The following is a 13,329-nucleotide window of genomic DNA, read 5'->3' as shown; positions in this document are numbered from 1 at the left end:
ACCTGCTCCGACTTTTTGACTGGACCACATAATGTGTGTTCTCATCCCTATCGTGCTATATCACTGAGCCACATGGTTGTCACCTTCGCGTTGTATAAAAGCCATAGTTTTTGTTTTAATATATATTTGCCATCAGACTTTAACATATATGTTTGAAATATGGTTTAACACCATATCTTCTGTACTTTTTTAGCGAGTTTCACATTCTCTGGTGGTCATGGCCATTAACTCTGCCACCATGTGACTGGACCTTCCTGCCATGTGACTAGACTGGGATCTGCCATGTATGAACCTGTTTATACCTTGTTATAATTCTACACCATAGTTTATAACCTTTTTTCCATAAGTTTTTATTTACTCCGCCATATTGCGTATTTTCCATAGGTTCATTACATATTCTACCACCATGGTTTGATAAAATAATTCTTTGCGCCCACTTATCATATAACTATATGGTTTGTAAAACATATCTATCCCTTGTGCCCACCATGATTTTTACACATAGTTTGAACCTTAAGCATGTTTTAACATTAAAAAAATTGTGCACCTTTATTTTCTTATATGGTATGTCATATGGTTTAGAAACCATAGGATTTCAACTGCACCATAAACTTATTAATGCACCCATGAATTATAATATGAATCTTTAACCAACCAAAACCCAAAATCTCACCATTCACCTTGAGATATGCACCAGAGATGAACCTTGACATGTTGAATTGACCATCACCACGTGTCAAACTACGTGAATGCCGCATGGTCAACAATTCCCCTTTCACCTGTTCACCATAAACTTCAACGATCATTTTCCCCCTCATACAAAGGCCGAATGTGAATCCGGAGATACCACCAGAATCAGCGCGTCAAACTCTTCGACTTGGCACTGATTTCGTGAGCAACTGGGATGTTAAAACTCTACACATGTCAAGAACATTTTTTCTACGTATGTCCATCTTGGACTTCAAACATATAGAAAACTCCGACTTGACTTAACAAGATCCATTCTGGATCAATAGTCTAAGTACTTCTATGAAATAAAACTTAGAATAACATCATTTATATTAAAAGAGGAATACACAAGTTCACATTGCAATTTTAAAGGCAATATGCATATACTTAGCATAGATCCACATATGCCTTTTCATCGAACCACAATATACACCAAAATATGGGCTTCATATTGGACCATTTGAACAATTTTTCAATACACAATTTGATTGCTTTCTCGACCAATCTTGTAATATTATAAACATCGACCTTTGAACTTTACTTATTATAGATGTTATATAGCATAGGGAGAGTGTATTGAACCATGAATACCTCTAGAGTACACAAATACTTATTAATTGTTTACATCCCAAAAGTAGAGTAGGGTGTAATGCCATTGGCAAATATAGCTCTCAATAATGTGGGTAATTTCTTGTATTTTGGCATAGGATATTTTCATGACATGGCATGCATGAAAATATCCATGCCATTTTCCAAAACCTTGAAATTGATTAATTATCCAACTATGCTTGTGTTGTATGCATTTCCACCATGCATTTGACTAGAGCATTAATTGTAAGTCAACACCTTTCTTGTTTAAACTAGGATAAATCCAACCAACATTGATCCATCTCAAGCTACCTAAAAATGAAAACCACGTGGAAATTTTCACCCTAGGGATGCATATATATGACAACTAATGATTTTGGTTACTTGATCTTTACTAGGGTTATAAGATCTCATACTCATATTAGAAAAGGCAAGCTCTAGCTCAAATAACTCAATTAAAAATAAGGGAAGAGCTTTGAATTTAAAATCACACATTAGCATGTCATGACCATAATGCAAGTAATTATGAAAAAATAGGAATTATCATTGGCTACAAGAGGGAGTCTAAAGGGAAAAACTCTCACTTTTGATAGTATTAAAGGCCTCAAAAATGAAAGTCCAGTGTCTTCCTCACACTTGAGACTTTGCAAGTCCTCATGCAATCTTAGGTCAATAGCCACATTTAGGGATATGTGTATGTATATATACACATAGATATATCAATAATATGTTCATATATATGCCAACATATATATACCAATATATGTAAAAGTATGTATATACTGGTATATATACACCAAAATAATATCATATAGATATCGTTTGTTATATATCAACATATTATGGTTGTATATTGACACAGGATAACCCGCGTATACCCACAGTATGCATGTAAGATGCATATATTTGTTTTTCCCCAGAAATTTTAACTCTCTTCCGAGTCAAATCATCAATTCTTAATGGTTTAAGGCCCCGTTTATCAATCTTTCTAGAACGATTTATTAACTAAACACAGTCTGCCCTTCATTCATCCTTTCATCAGACTCATTCAAATCATTTTCATTAACTTTTCGTTATTATCTAATGCACCCTCATGAACTCCCATTAATTCTTATGCCACACATATATCCAATCCCCACTCTTACTCTTTGGTTATTCACGGACTTGAACCTCACAACCTTCTATCGGTGCTATATCTATTATAATCCTTTTATAATAGAAATATTCACAAAACATACATAACCATACCTTTTCCGTGCTTTCCACGACCTTTACACAGTTATCCAGATTTCCCTTTATCGCAATCGCAATTCTTCGTGGGTCATACTAACACATGACTCTTTATCGCATCCGAGATGCGATAACACATTCAGACTTCAAATATTATACAACTATGTCTATTCCTTATTGGGTCCGCTCTATCACACTTCGCATATCGCATGTCTTATTGGTTAAGGGCTAAGGTCTATCTCCCATAGATATTTGCGATGCGATCAAATCTCCCATCGCATCGAACATCGCAATCGCTTGTGGCCGAGGTTAAATCACTAATCAATGAAACATTGCGATGCGATATTTATTAAAGCTCGTCCACTGTTGATCAGGGCATATGATCCAATGGTTTACAATGATGTCGCATGTCACAAATCCTTGTGGGCCAAGATTAATTCCCTACCATTTAAATGTTGCGATGCAGGATTTTAACAATGATCCTTCTATGTGATTTGATCCCATCCATTGATCTGGTAGATCCAACGGTGCTTGTGCATTAACACTTCATTCTTTCATTCTTATTTCCAATTGGGTTTTATGCCATTTCTCCAACGTTTCTCTGTGGTTTCGGTTATTTCAATGGTTCTTCATCCTTCCACTGTCCCACTGCGTGCCTCCCTCCTGAGCTTAACTCTACATAGTATTTAATCACTGTCATTCTTGGATATTAATTTGATCCTGTAATCGGTTCACGCTCCATTACGATCCTTTGTCTAATTCTTCTTCATTGTGTATTCTGTTGAACTTTGCCTGCATACATATATTGTACTGAATTCTGATTCATTCATAATTCACAATGCCATACTTAAATCACACATCTATACAGTTTTGAATTAATCCTTTGTATATATATAAACACACAGTTATACAATCTCTCTATCTTTGGCCTGATCTTCTAATGTCAATGGCCTATGTTTTACAATCTGCCTGTAGGCTTACAGTCACACTCTAAGTAGCTTTATTATCTAACTAGCTAACATATCCAACCTCTCTAACCTCTGATTATGCCTTTTAGGCTTACATTTATACAAAGGGATTCTCAAACCAATTCCTAGTTTAGATCCATAAACTCCTCAACAAAATCCTAAAATCTCTCCCTCATCCCTAAGGATCCTCTCCAATCCTCAAAGTCATGAACTAACTCCTAATCCGAGTTTTACAATTAATTCTCAAATCCCTCAATCTCTCAACTATCCTAAATCTCTCATATTCTCCTACATTCGAGAATATTTACAAATATGTCTCACAATATTCAATTAAATTCTATTCTCATTAAAATAACTCAAAAGCCTAAATAATTACATTAATTCACACTTAGGAAACCTACCTCCTTGGAAATACAAGACCCCCTATGCCTTACTAAAATACAATGATATTGTTGAGCTAATTGCTCCTGCATCATATATATACCAATATATATACTCACATATTATGTTTATTTATATAGTAGTATACATACCAAGATTCATGCAGTAGTAATATTTATTAAATACATATTATGTTGGTATACTAGTGGTGGTCGTCATTGGGTAAGCACAATACATAGATAGATTAAGAGATTAATACTTTAAATATCTTAGGGTTTTGTTGTAGTAAGATAGAAACTCCCCATTTTATGCTTATTCCATAAAAATGGGGACCTTTTTAAGTTTTTATATCCTACTTATATATATAATTCAATCGCTTTCCACCTTGTACATATTTCATAGACAAATCACTTATAAAGTTTTCAAAAAAAAAATGTCTAAGTTCTTAAGTGTGCCATCAATAAACAATTCTTCTTCTCTCCCAAGACATGAATATCTCGAAACACACTCTCTTTTATTGGAATACTTTTGGCAAAACCTCAAGGTGTGACAAAACCTTGTCTTTTAATTAACAATATTTGTTCCCATCCCGACTCTTGTTTCTCGAGCTGACCCTTCCACATTTACTTCTTGATCATCCCATGGCGGGACACAAAATTTCCTGACATATTACTGATATTTTCTAAGAAAATTTTATGTCAATCTCATTCTAGCCCATTTATTTGTCAAGTGTTTTACCTTACGCGAAGCCTCATGGTAGGATGAAATTTTTTTCTAACAAATCTCTTAAAACATTTTGTCTCTTAGACTTTGTTAGTTCTCAGACCTAGGCCCTTTTTAAATGTTGAAACCTAACTTCCACTTGAGAAATCCTTCGTGGGATGACATGGCCATTGTTTCTACATGGAATGCTTTAGACATGCTCTTATCGGATGCTACCATCTGTCACATTACGTCATTCCAATATATGACAAATAGCCATATTCTTTGTACATATATGCTAAAATTCTCGACAGACAATTCTGTCTCTCATCGTGGCCTTCTTATAACATATTACCTAAACCTGGCCTTACTCCCATGATGCGAATTAGGATTAATCTTAACGAATGATTAATCAAATGTTTAACTTTAATATTTTGCTTAATAACAATGTCTCCATAAGTAAGTATAGGTCATTTCAACTTAAATTAACTTCATCCATCATCCATGTCAGTATCGTCCTACATACAACCACTTCTTCTTTACAGTTAATATCCTTAATTTCAGCCGTAGTTTCAATAATTGTCCTGTTTCATAGTTTTAAATAAGTCCCAAACTACTAAATTCTACCATAACTCCAATTTTCCTCCTTGTTAGAGTTAATTCATTCTGCTAGCTATGCAAGAATGTTGTACATGGGCAAGAAACCAAAAAAGAACCAGTGGGTTGAAAAGTCATATCAACCAGTCCTTCAAGTGGTAGATGATAATAATATGAATACATTTATGTTTTCAGACACATCAATGTGTAAGGCCACTAGTGATAGGGATAAGTACTCCAATTCCTTTGAGACATCATTGTCTGATAAGGGAAGGGATGTGTGTACCAAAAAGACCCTCAATGAGGAACCAACATGACAACTCAAAGTAGATAAAATCTACATCCTATCATATGGTTCATTAATATAACATAATGTATGTAATGGTTTCCATGACGAGGACCACACACATACAAAAATATAGAAGAGTTCGTAAAAGCAAAAATAAAATATTATGTTCCTATAACTTAATTAATAAATTATCTTTATTTTGTAAATCTTTGATTAAATTATTTGAAATTTATATATTCTTCTTTCATTCTTAATTATTTTATTTTTAATATTATATGTTTTCATACAAAATTTTTATAGTAATTTGAATTAATATACAAATTAAAATCCAATCATAATACATGGTCCATTTTTTATTTATTTTTGAACAATATACTAAACCTGATTTAAATAATTCACTTTTTTTAAATGATAGCGAAAATTTAAAATAATTAATGAAAAAAAATCCATTCCATCAGCACATAAAACCTTACCATAATATATATCATACTGGATTGAGTTGTTGGCTTCCACACTAGCTTATGTGATTTAAACCAATTTACATTTAATTATTGGAATTTTTTATTTAAAATTTAAAGAATGATTAGTTTAGATTTATGGAAATTTCATATTTAATATTATTTATATATTTAATTATTATTAATATGTTAATAATTGTTTTTATATTTGAGAATTTATCAAAAAAATAAAATATTAAATTTTTATAGTTTGATTCAGACTACCCCTACGGCGGAATGGATTTTCGAGGAGATCCAGATTTAGTATTACCACCACATGCAACATGGGCGCCATAGGTAACAAATTTTTGATTTTTTGAATTTATTAAGATTTTTTTAATTTTTAATATAAATGAACTTAAAAAATCTTTTTTACTTTTTTTGTTTTTTTTTTCTTTTTTCTGAGACAAGACACTTACAAAATATATGATCATGTTTTAGATGTGGGGCCAGTGAGACCTGGTGGATTTCCTCGACATAGGCATTGCAGAAGAGATGTTGAATGGGATGCAACTGAGACGGAGAGAGTTCTCCATGCAGTTCAGAGGAACTTAGTGAGACTGACTCACCAAGTACCCATGACAGCCATAGAGGACTTACCCGAGGAGATGCAACGTTGCGTGGTAGGAGTACCACGGGACTGGGTGCGACTGTTCCGGCGTGTGGCCAATGCCGTTGTTTATTTTCTAGCTGCTCATCCTAAGCCAACGAGATAGATGATCAAACTTTTTTATGATTAGACAAGATGATGGGCATAAGCCCAAATTGTAAGGCATTTTGTCCCGATTTTTGTATATTATTTTGGACACAAACACTTTATCTATATACATGCGATTTTATGATGATCATATATACAGATGATACTTCGATTATTTTTTATGTTTTTCAATTTGATGAATGATTTATATGCCAGCCCAATGCTCGATTAGCAATAGAATTAGCTAGGGAATTTTATGTCCATGGAATGTGAACATATGTGATATAAATAAATGACCATTGCAACAATTATACTCTCAGAAATTGGCGATACAAATAAGGATCTTGTACCTGATAAATGTTATTCTATTGAGATACCACCAGTTGTGAGTCTAAATAAACCACTAATGAATCAATATCAAGAGATATCGCTTCAGATAACAAATTAATAAATGATTGTGTGTAGTTTGTAATCTTTGCCACAAACACCGTGCAAAGGCTGAACAAGTCTCTCCATCGATCAGAGACAGCAAATGCCCGCCCGTTCGCCTCTCTGCACGGGCTCTCAATCATTAAATATTATAATAATAATAATTATTAATTTTATTTTAGTATTTTATTTTGTTTTTATTTTTAAAATTTATTTTTATATAATTTGATTGAGTCAAAATGTTTACATAACCTAATACGACAAGACATTGCAACATGTCTTCTATATGCAATAATAAATTTTATTTTTAAAATTTAATTAAATCAATTAAATTAATAATTTTAAATATTTCACTAAATTATAAATATATAAAAAGCATTGTCTACCGATGCCACAATTTCGCTCAAACGACAAATTTCTTGCAAGTATCTGACGAGAAAATTTAAAAAAAAAATGACTGGTATTTGAATATTTTTTTTGATAGTGGAAATAGATTCTGCACCATCTAGAGCCCATAAGTACCCGAAATCCTAACATTTGAGCGATGTAACTGAAATTTCCAAAAATTCCAACCTATTTTTATCAAAATCTTACCAAAATTTCTGTTATTTATTTAGAGAAAATTGTAACCTTATTTGTAAATATATATCTAAAATCTTAATCTTTATAAGTTATACTCAACTATAAAATATAATTAAGTACTTATCCTTCATACTGGTAAACCAAAAAATTTAAACATCTAACCTGGGATCCCCATTCACTAAGTCAAGATAAGGCCACCCTCTCTCCATCAAAAAAATTGACTAGTATTTGAATATTTTTTTGATAGTGGAAATAGATTCTGCACCATCTAGAGCCCATAAACACCCAAAATACTAAAATTTAAAAACTATAACTGAATTTTCCAAAAATTCCAACCTATTTTTATCAAAATCTTACCAAAATTTCCATTATTTATTTAGAGAAAATTGTAACCTTATTTGTAAATATATATCTAAAATCTTAATCTTTATAAATTATACTCAACTATAAATATAATTAAGTACTTATCCTTCATACTGTTAAACCAAAAAAATTTAAACATCTAAACCTGGCATCCCCATTCACCATGTCAAGATAAGGCCACCCTCTCTCCATCAAACACATTCCGCGGCATTATCCACCACATTTTCTCTATTATTTTTTAAAGACAGTGAATAATGCGACAATAGCCTAGACGGATATATGCATGCTTGGTTAAAGCATCCCATGAGCCTACACCCTCTGCTGTTAGCTTGTTATCTTGCAAAATGGGAACTCTCTGCACGTTTTCGTGCTCGCTGATCTCTCACTGCCAGTATCAGAGCGCTTCCACAAAGGTCTATATCTTTCACATAGACTGATATATACTTTGGAATGTGTATGAAATTTCATTTGGCAATGCTTAGTATCTCCATGTGCTAGTATCTCAGGCATTTACAATATTTTTAGGGTGTAATTGATATGTGATGTTTCTATGTTTGTGTATTCTTGTATTTTGATGTGTATTCATGATTGTAGTAATGTTTGTGGTTTTAGTTTCATTTGTATAGTTGTGTATTTACGATGATTGTGTATGACATTTGGATATGTACTTTGGACTGTGTTTGAAATTTCATTTGGCAATGCTTAGTATCTCCATGTGCTTGTATCTTATGCATTTACAAGATTTTTAGGGTGTAATTGATATGTGATGTTTCTATGTTTGTGTATGCTTGTATTTTGAGTTTGATTTGAATAGTATTTACAATTATATTGTATGACTTGTATTTTAAAGTGTGTGTGAATTTCTTTTGCCAATGTGTAAAGTCTACATAGGCTTGTATGTTTATGCATTTACAACATTTTTTGTGTTTGACATTGATCCGGATTTAAACAGGAACGCAACAATTTACAGAGATAACCATATACACAAAGATGCAGCGGAAATAATACTTCATTTCATTAATGGAAAATACTGAAATATGCTTACAACCATAAATGGAAATAAACCAGCTAGGGCGATGGTAGCTTATCTCTGAGAAGAGATGTGATGGCTACATGCCTCTGAACTGTGTTACAATGAGGCTCGAAGGCCTATTTATTGTTGAGAAACAATGGAAAACCCTTAACATTCCAAAACCTAACCCTAGGAGATGAAACGCCAAACTGTGGGCCTCGTTTGGGGGTAAATTGGTACATCAACTTCCCGGGGTCGTAACTTTGGCATATGATCTCCGTTTGACGCGTACAATAGCTCGTTAGAAAGATCTATCCGAGTACTACCACTTTGGGAGGCAACATTGTTCCATAGACCCATGTTGCCCCAGATTCCAAAAAAAACGTCGTTTAGGGCCTCAAAACGGCTCCGGAAGTTCAGGACCCGAAAAACTGCTAAAAATAGTAAACTGTGCTACAATTAAGGAAACTGAAAATGCTGAGAAAGACAATGGTGGGGGTCCAGGTGGACTTGGCAGGTGGCCACCAATATCCACCTGGATCATTCCTCCCCCCTTAGGAAGCAATGGTCCCCATTGCGTTGAGCTCCTCCATGAGATGAGGAAACTTCTGCTGAACTTGTTCCCTGGTGAGCCACTTGCCCTGCTGAAGGAGTTGGCCTGCTTTGACAACTCGATACAGTTGGATATTCTGTTGGCGAGTGTTCTTGATCTGTGTGTCCATGATCCGATCAGTTGCAGCTTGTTCCATGCAATCTGGATTTAATTCTGTGGGTTTGAGCTGTTCTGCAATGTCGGATGTGTCTAGCAATGGTGGAAAGTATGGCCGAAGGCGGTCCACATTGAACACTGGGTGCAGGCCAAGGAATGGGGGAATGCTGAGCTCAAATGCATTGTCTCCCATAGCCTTAGTAATGGTGTAAGGACCATATCGGAGTGGTCTCAATTTCCGATAGGCTCCAGTAAGGCGTTCCTTTTGCAAATGCAACCAGACTTTGTCGCCCACCTGAAACTTGTGTGGCACCCGGTGTTGATCATGTCGCTGCTTGTACTTGGCATTTGATTTCTCAAGAATGTCATGGACCTGCTGGCGAATATGTTGGATGCGCTCAATGAAGCTGGTGGCCTTATCTGTTTCAGACTGGACATGAGCTGAATTCATGTGAGTAGCTGCAAGGGGCATGGCCACATCAATGGGGCATAGTGGCTGGAATCCCAAACCCACCTGAAAAGGGCTATGGCCAGTGGAGCTGTGAAGAGCTCGGTTGTAGCTGTGTTGAACATAGGGGAGGCTCTCGTCCCATGTGCGTGGATGCTTTGAGTTATACATGCGCAGAATGTGCACAATCATCATGTTGACAACCTCTGTCTGGCCATCAGTTTGAGGATGGAAGGCTGTGGACTTCGTGAGTTTGGTGTCCAGCATTGACCAGAGACTGGACCAAAATGTGCTGAGAAACCGACTGTCCCGATCTGAGATGATAGACTGTGGGATCCCAAAGTGCACCCACACTCGTTCAAAGAAGAGTTTAGCAGTGGCTTCTGCTGTGATATTCTTCTTGCAGGCCATCATGATGGCCATCTTCGAGAACCTGTCGACGACCACAAAAACACAGTCATTTCCATGCTTAGTGGAAGGAAGGCCTGACATGTAATCCATGGAGATGGATTCCCAAGGTCGACCAGGGGTAGGCAACGGGGTATAAAGGCCGTGCTTCTTAATGGTCGGTTTGGCAATGGCACAGGCAGTACATGATCGGATGTACTTCCCAACATCCTGTCGAAGATTCGGCCAATAGAAATAATTTTGCAGTACTGCCACTGTTTTCTCGACCCCGAAATGCCCAGCAGCCCGACTGTAGTGTGCTTCCCAAATCATCTTGGCACGCTTGCTTGAAGGAACACAAAGGTGACCTAGGTGGCATAATAGGGCGTCCTGGAGGTGAAAATCTGCAACATGCCGACCCTCCAAGAGTGTCTGGTACGTGTGGCCGAATTCTGGGTCGCTTTTGTAGAGAAGTGGCCAATCAGAAGTCTCATGCCCACAAGAGTTGAGCACGGTGGTTAGCGCCATGATCGGTGGCCGACTGAGGCAATCTGCAACATTATTGGTGCTGCCCTTTTTATACTTGATATTCAAGTGAAACTGTTGTAGGTAGGTAGACCACTTCTGATGGCGATCATTCTGCAATTTCCCTTGGGTCTATATGAACTGCAGAGGTCGGTGGTCTGTGTGGATGACCGTTTCCTTCCCCAAAATGTAATGCTTCCATTGTCGGCAGGCTTGTACAATGGAATACATCTCTTTATCATAAGTGGGGTACTTCCGGACTGTGTCTGAAAGTGTTTCACTGTGATATGCCACTGGATGTCCATGTTGAGTAAGGACTGCCCCAATAGCATAGTCAGAGGCATCTGTCTCGACCTCAAATGGTTGTTGTAAATCTGGTAACGCGAGCACTGGTGCCGTGCAGAGGCGATCCTTCAACTCCCTGAATGCCTTCTGTTGAGATTCAGACCAAAAGAATTTTGCTTTCGCCCTGCCCTTGGTGACTTGACTCAAGGGCCAAGAAATATGAGAAAACCCCAACACAAACCTGTGGTAGAAGTTGGCAAGACCTAGAAAGCTGCGGAGCTCTGTTAGAGTGGTTGGAGAGGGCCAATCCCGAATGACTTGGATCTTGGCTGGATCGACATGCACCCCCTGTTCATCAATGATGTATCCCAGATACTGAACCTGGGTCATGCCAAAAGTGCATTTCTCCAAATTGGCACATAGCTTGTGTTGTCGCAGTGTTTGGAGAACCTGTCGGATGTGGTGGAGGTGCTCTTCCCAACTCTGGCTAAAGATCAGAATGTCATCCAAGTATACTACTACAAAGGAGTTGGTGAATGGCTGCAAGATGTCATCCATTAGCCTCATAAAGGTTGCAGGAGCATTCGTCAATCCGAAAGGCATGACCAACCATTCGAAGAGGCCCTCCTTGGATTTGAAGGCAGTCTTCCACACATCGGAGGGTTCGATTGGTACCTGGTGATATCCTGACTTCAGATCGATCTTGCTGAAATATTTCGCCCCCTTTAGTTGGTCTAGGAGGTCATCAATCCGCGGGATCGGGTACCTATTACGGACAGTGATCTTGTTCAGTGCCCGATAGTCAATACAGAGTCTCCACGTCCCATCCTTCTTCTGTACCAACACGATCGGGCTTCCACAGGGCGATGAACTCGGACGAATGTGACCTTTCTGCAGGAGCTCCTGAATCTGCCTCTTGATTTCATTGTTCTCCAGAACGGAGCGCCGATAAATTGGTCCATTGGGTAGCGGCGCACCTGGGGTCAGATCGATGGAGTGCTTGACTTGACAGTGCAGAGGAACCCCTGCCGGGGAGGTGAAGATGTCCTCGTACTCCTCCACAACCTTGTCCATCTGTAGTTGTCGTGCAGAGGGACCCCGTTTGGAGGCCGCGGCCACTGTCTTCTTCTTTCCTTGAGGGCGTACCATCAAGAAAACAAATTTCCTGGTTTTGGAAATGATCTTACTGCATTGTTTTGCAGTAATCAAAGAGATGGCGGCAGGTGGTGCTACCTCTGGTATCCTGAACAACTTATTTCCCAATGTAACAATAACAGCACGAGGCCTTGATTCATACACAACATGTCGCTTCCACAAGTATGGTTGTCCTAGTAATACATCACAAACTTCAAGGGGAGCAATGTCACACAATACCTCATCCGTGAAGGGCTTGATGTTGTATGGAAGGCGACACTGCTGGCTCACGCGAAGATCTCGTCCTTGGTGAAGCCACCCAATGGTGTATGGTTGTGGATGTGCTGTGGTCGGTAAGCCCAACCGCTTCACGACCTCTGCCGAAATGAGGTTCTTTTGACTCCCGCTATCAACAATGAACTGTATCGGGGAGCCCTTTACCCACATCTGGGAGTGGAAGAGACGCTCCTCCTCCTCTGGATCTTCGGGTTCATTTTTCTGGATCTTTGCGGTAGCAACAGTGGCGCTAGGATCCGCATCAATGATCTGCTTCCCTTTTTCATACCCCTTATCGGGTTCTGACTCAGAGTCAGAACATGCATCTGATTCTGAAACCTTTAGCTCAGCCACCAGTGACTGCTTGGCCCGACACTCACTTGTGTTGTGAGTGGAGCTCTTATGGAACTCGCACCATTTTCCAGTGTCCTTTCTCGGCTTCGCGGCGGTGTTCTTTGCTTGCAGCTTCGGCTGGTTGTCTTGGGCTGTCCCGCCTTGGCT

At 37.8% G+C, this 13,329-nt stretch overlaps 1 protein-coding gene across 1 annotated transcript in view; it reads left to right on the top strand.

Annotated features, from left to right (window-relative positions):
- The first annotated feature begins 8,343 nt into the window (after positions 1 to 8,343).
- The window catches only part of LOC149201567 (peptidyl-prolyl cis-trans isomerase FKBP19, chloroplastic-like), a 359,273-nt gene continuing 354,287 nt past the window's right edge, over positions 8,344 to 13,329 (top strand). The window contains exon 1 of the mRNA XM_089402958.1: positions 8,344 to 8,465. Coding sequence (XP_089259084.1) covers positions 8,397 to 8,465 — 69 coding nt within the window. The 5' untranslated portion in view covers positions 8,344 to 8,396. The remainder of the gene's footprint in view (positions 8,466 to 13,329) is intronic.

This window comes from Pinus tabuliformis, chromosome 2_1 (assembly GCF_031772625.1).
Source record: "Pinus tabuliformis cultivar Carrire ecotype Pingquan chromosome 2_1, CPIR1, whole genome shotgun sequence".
In the NCBI taxonomy this organism is placed as follows: Eukaryota; Viridiplantae; Streptophyta; class Pinopsida; order Pinales; family Pinaceae; genus Pinus; species Pinus tabuliformis.
Note: the sequence above shows the minus strand (reverse complement) of the source record. Positions and strands in the feature narration are given on the sequence as shown.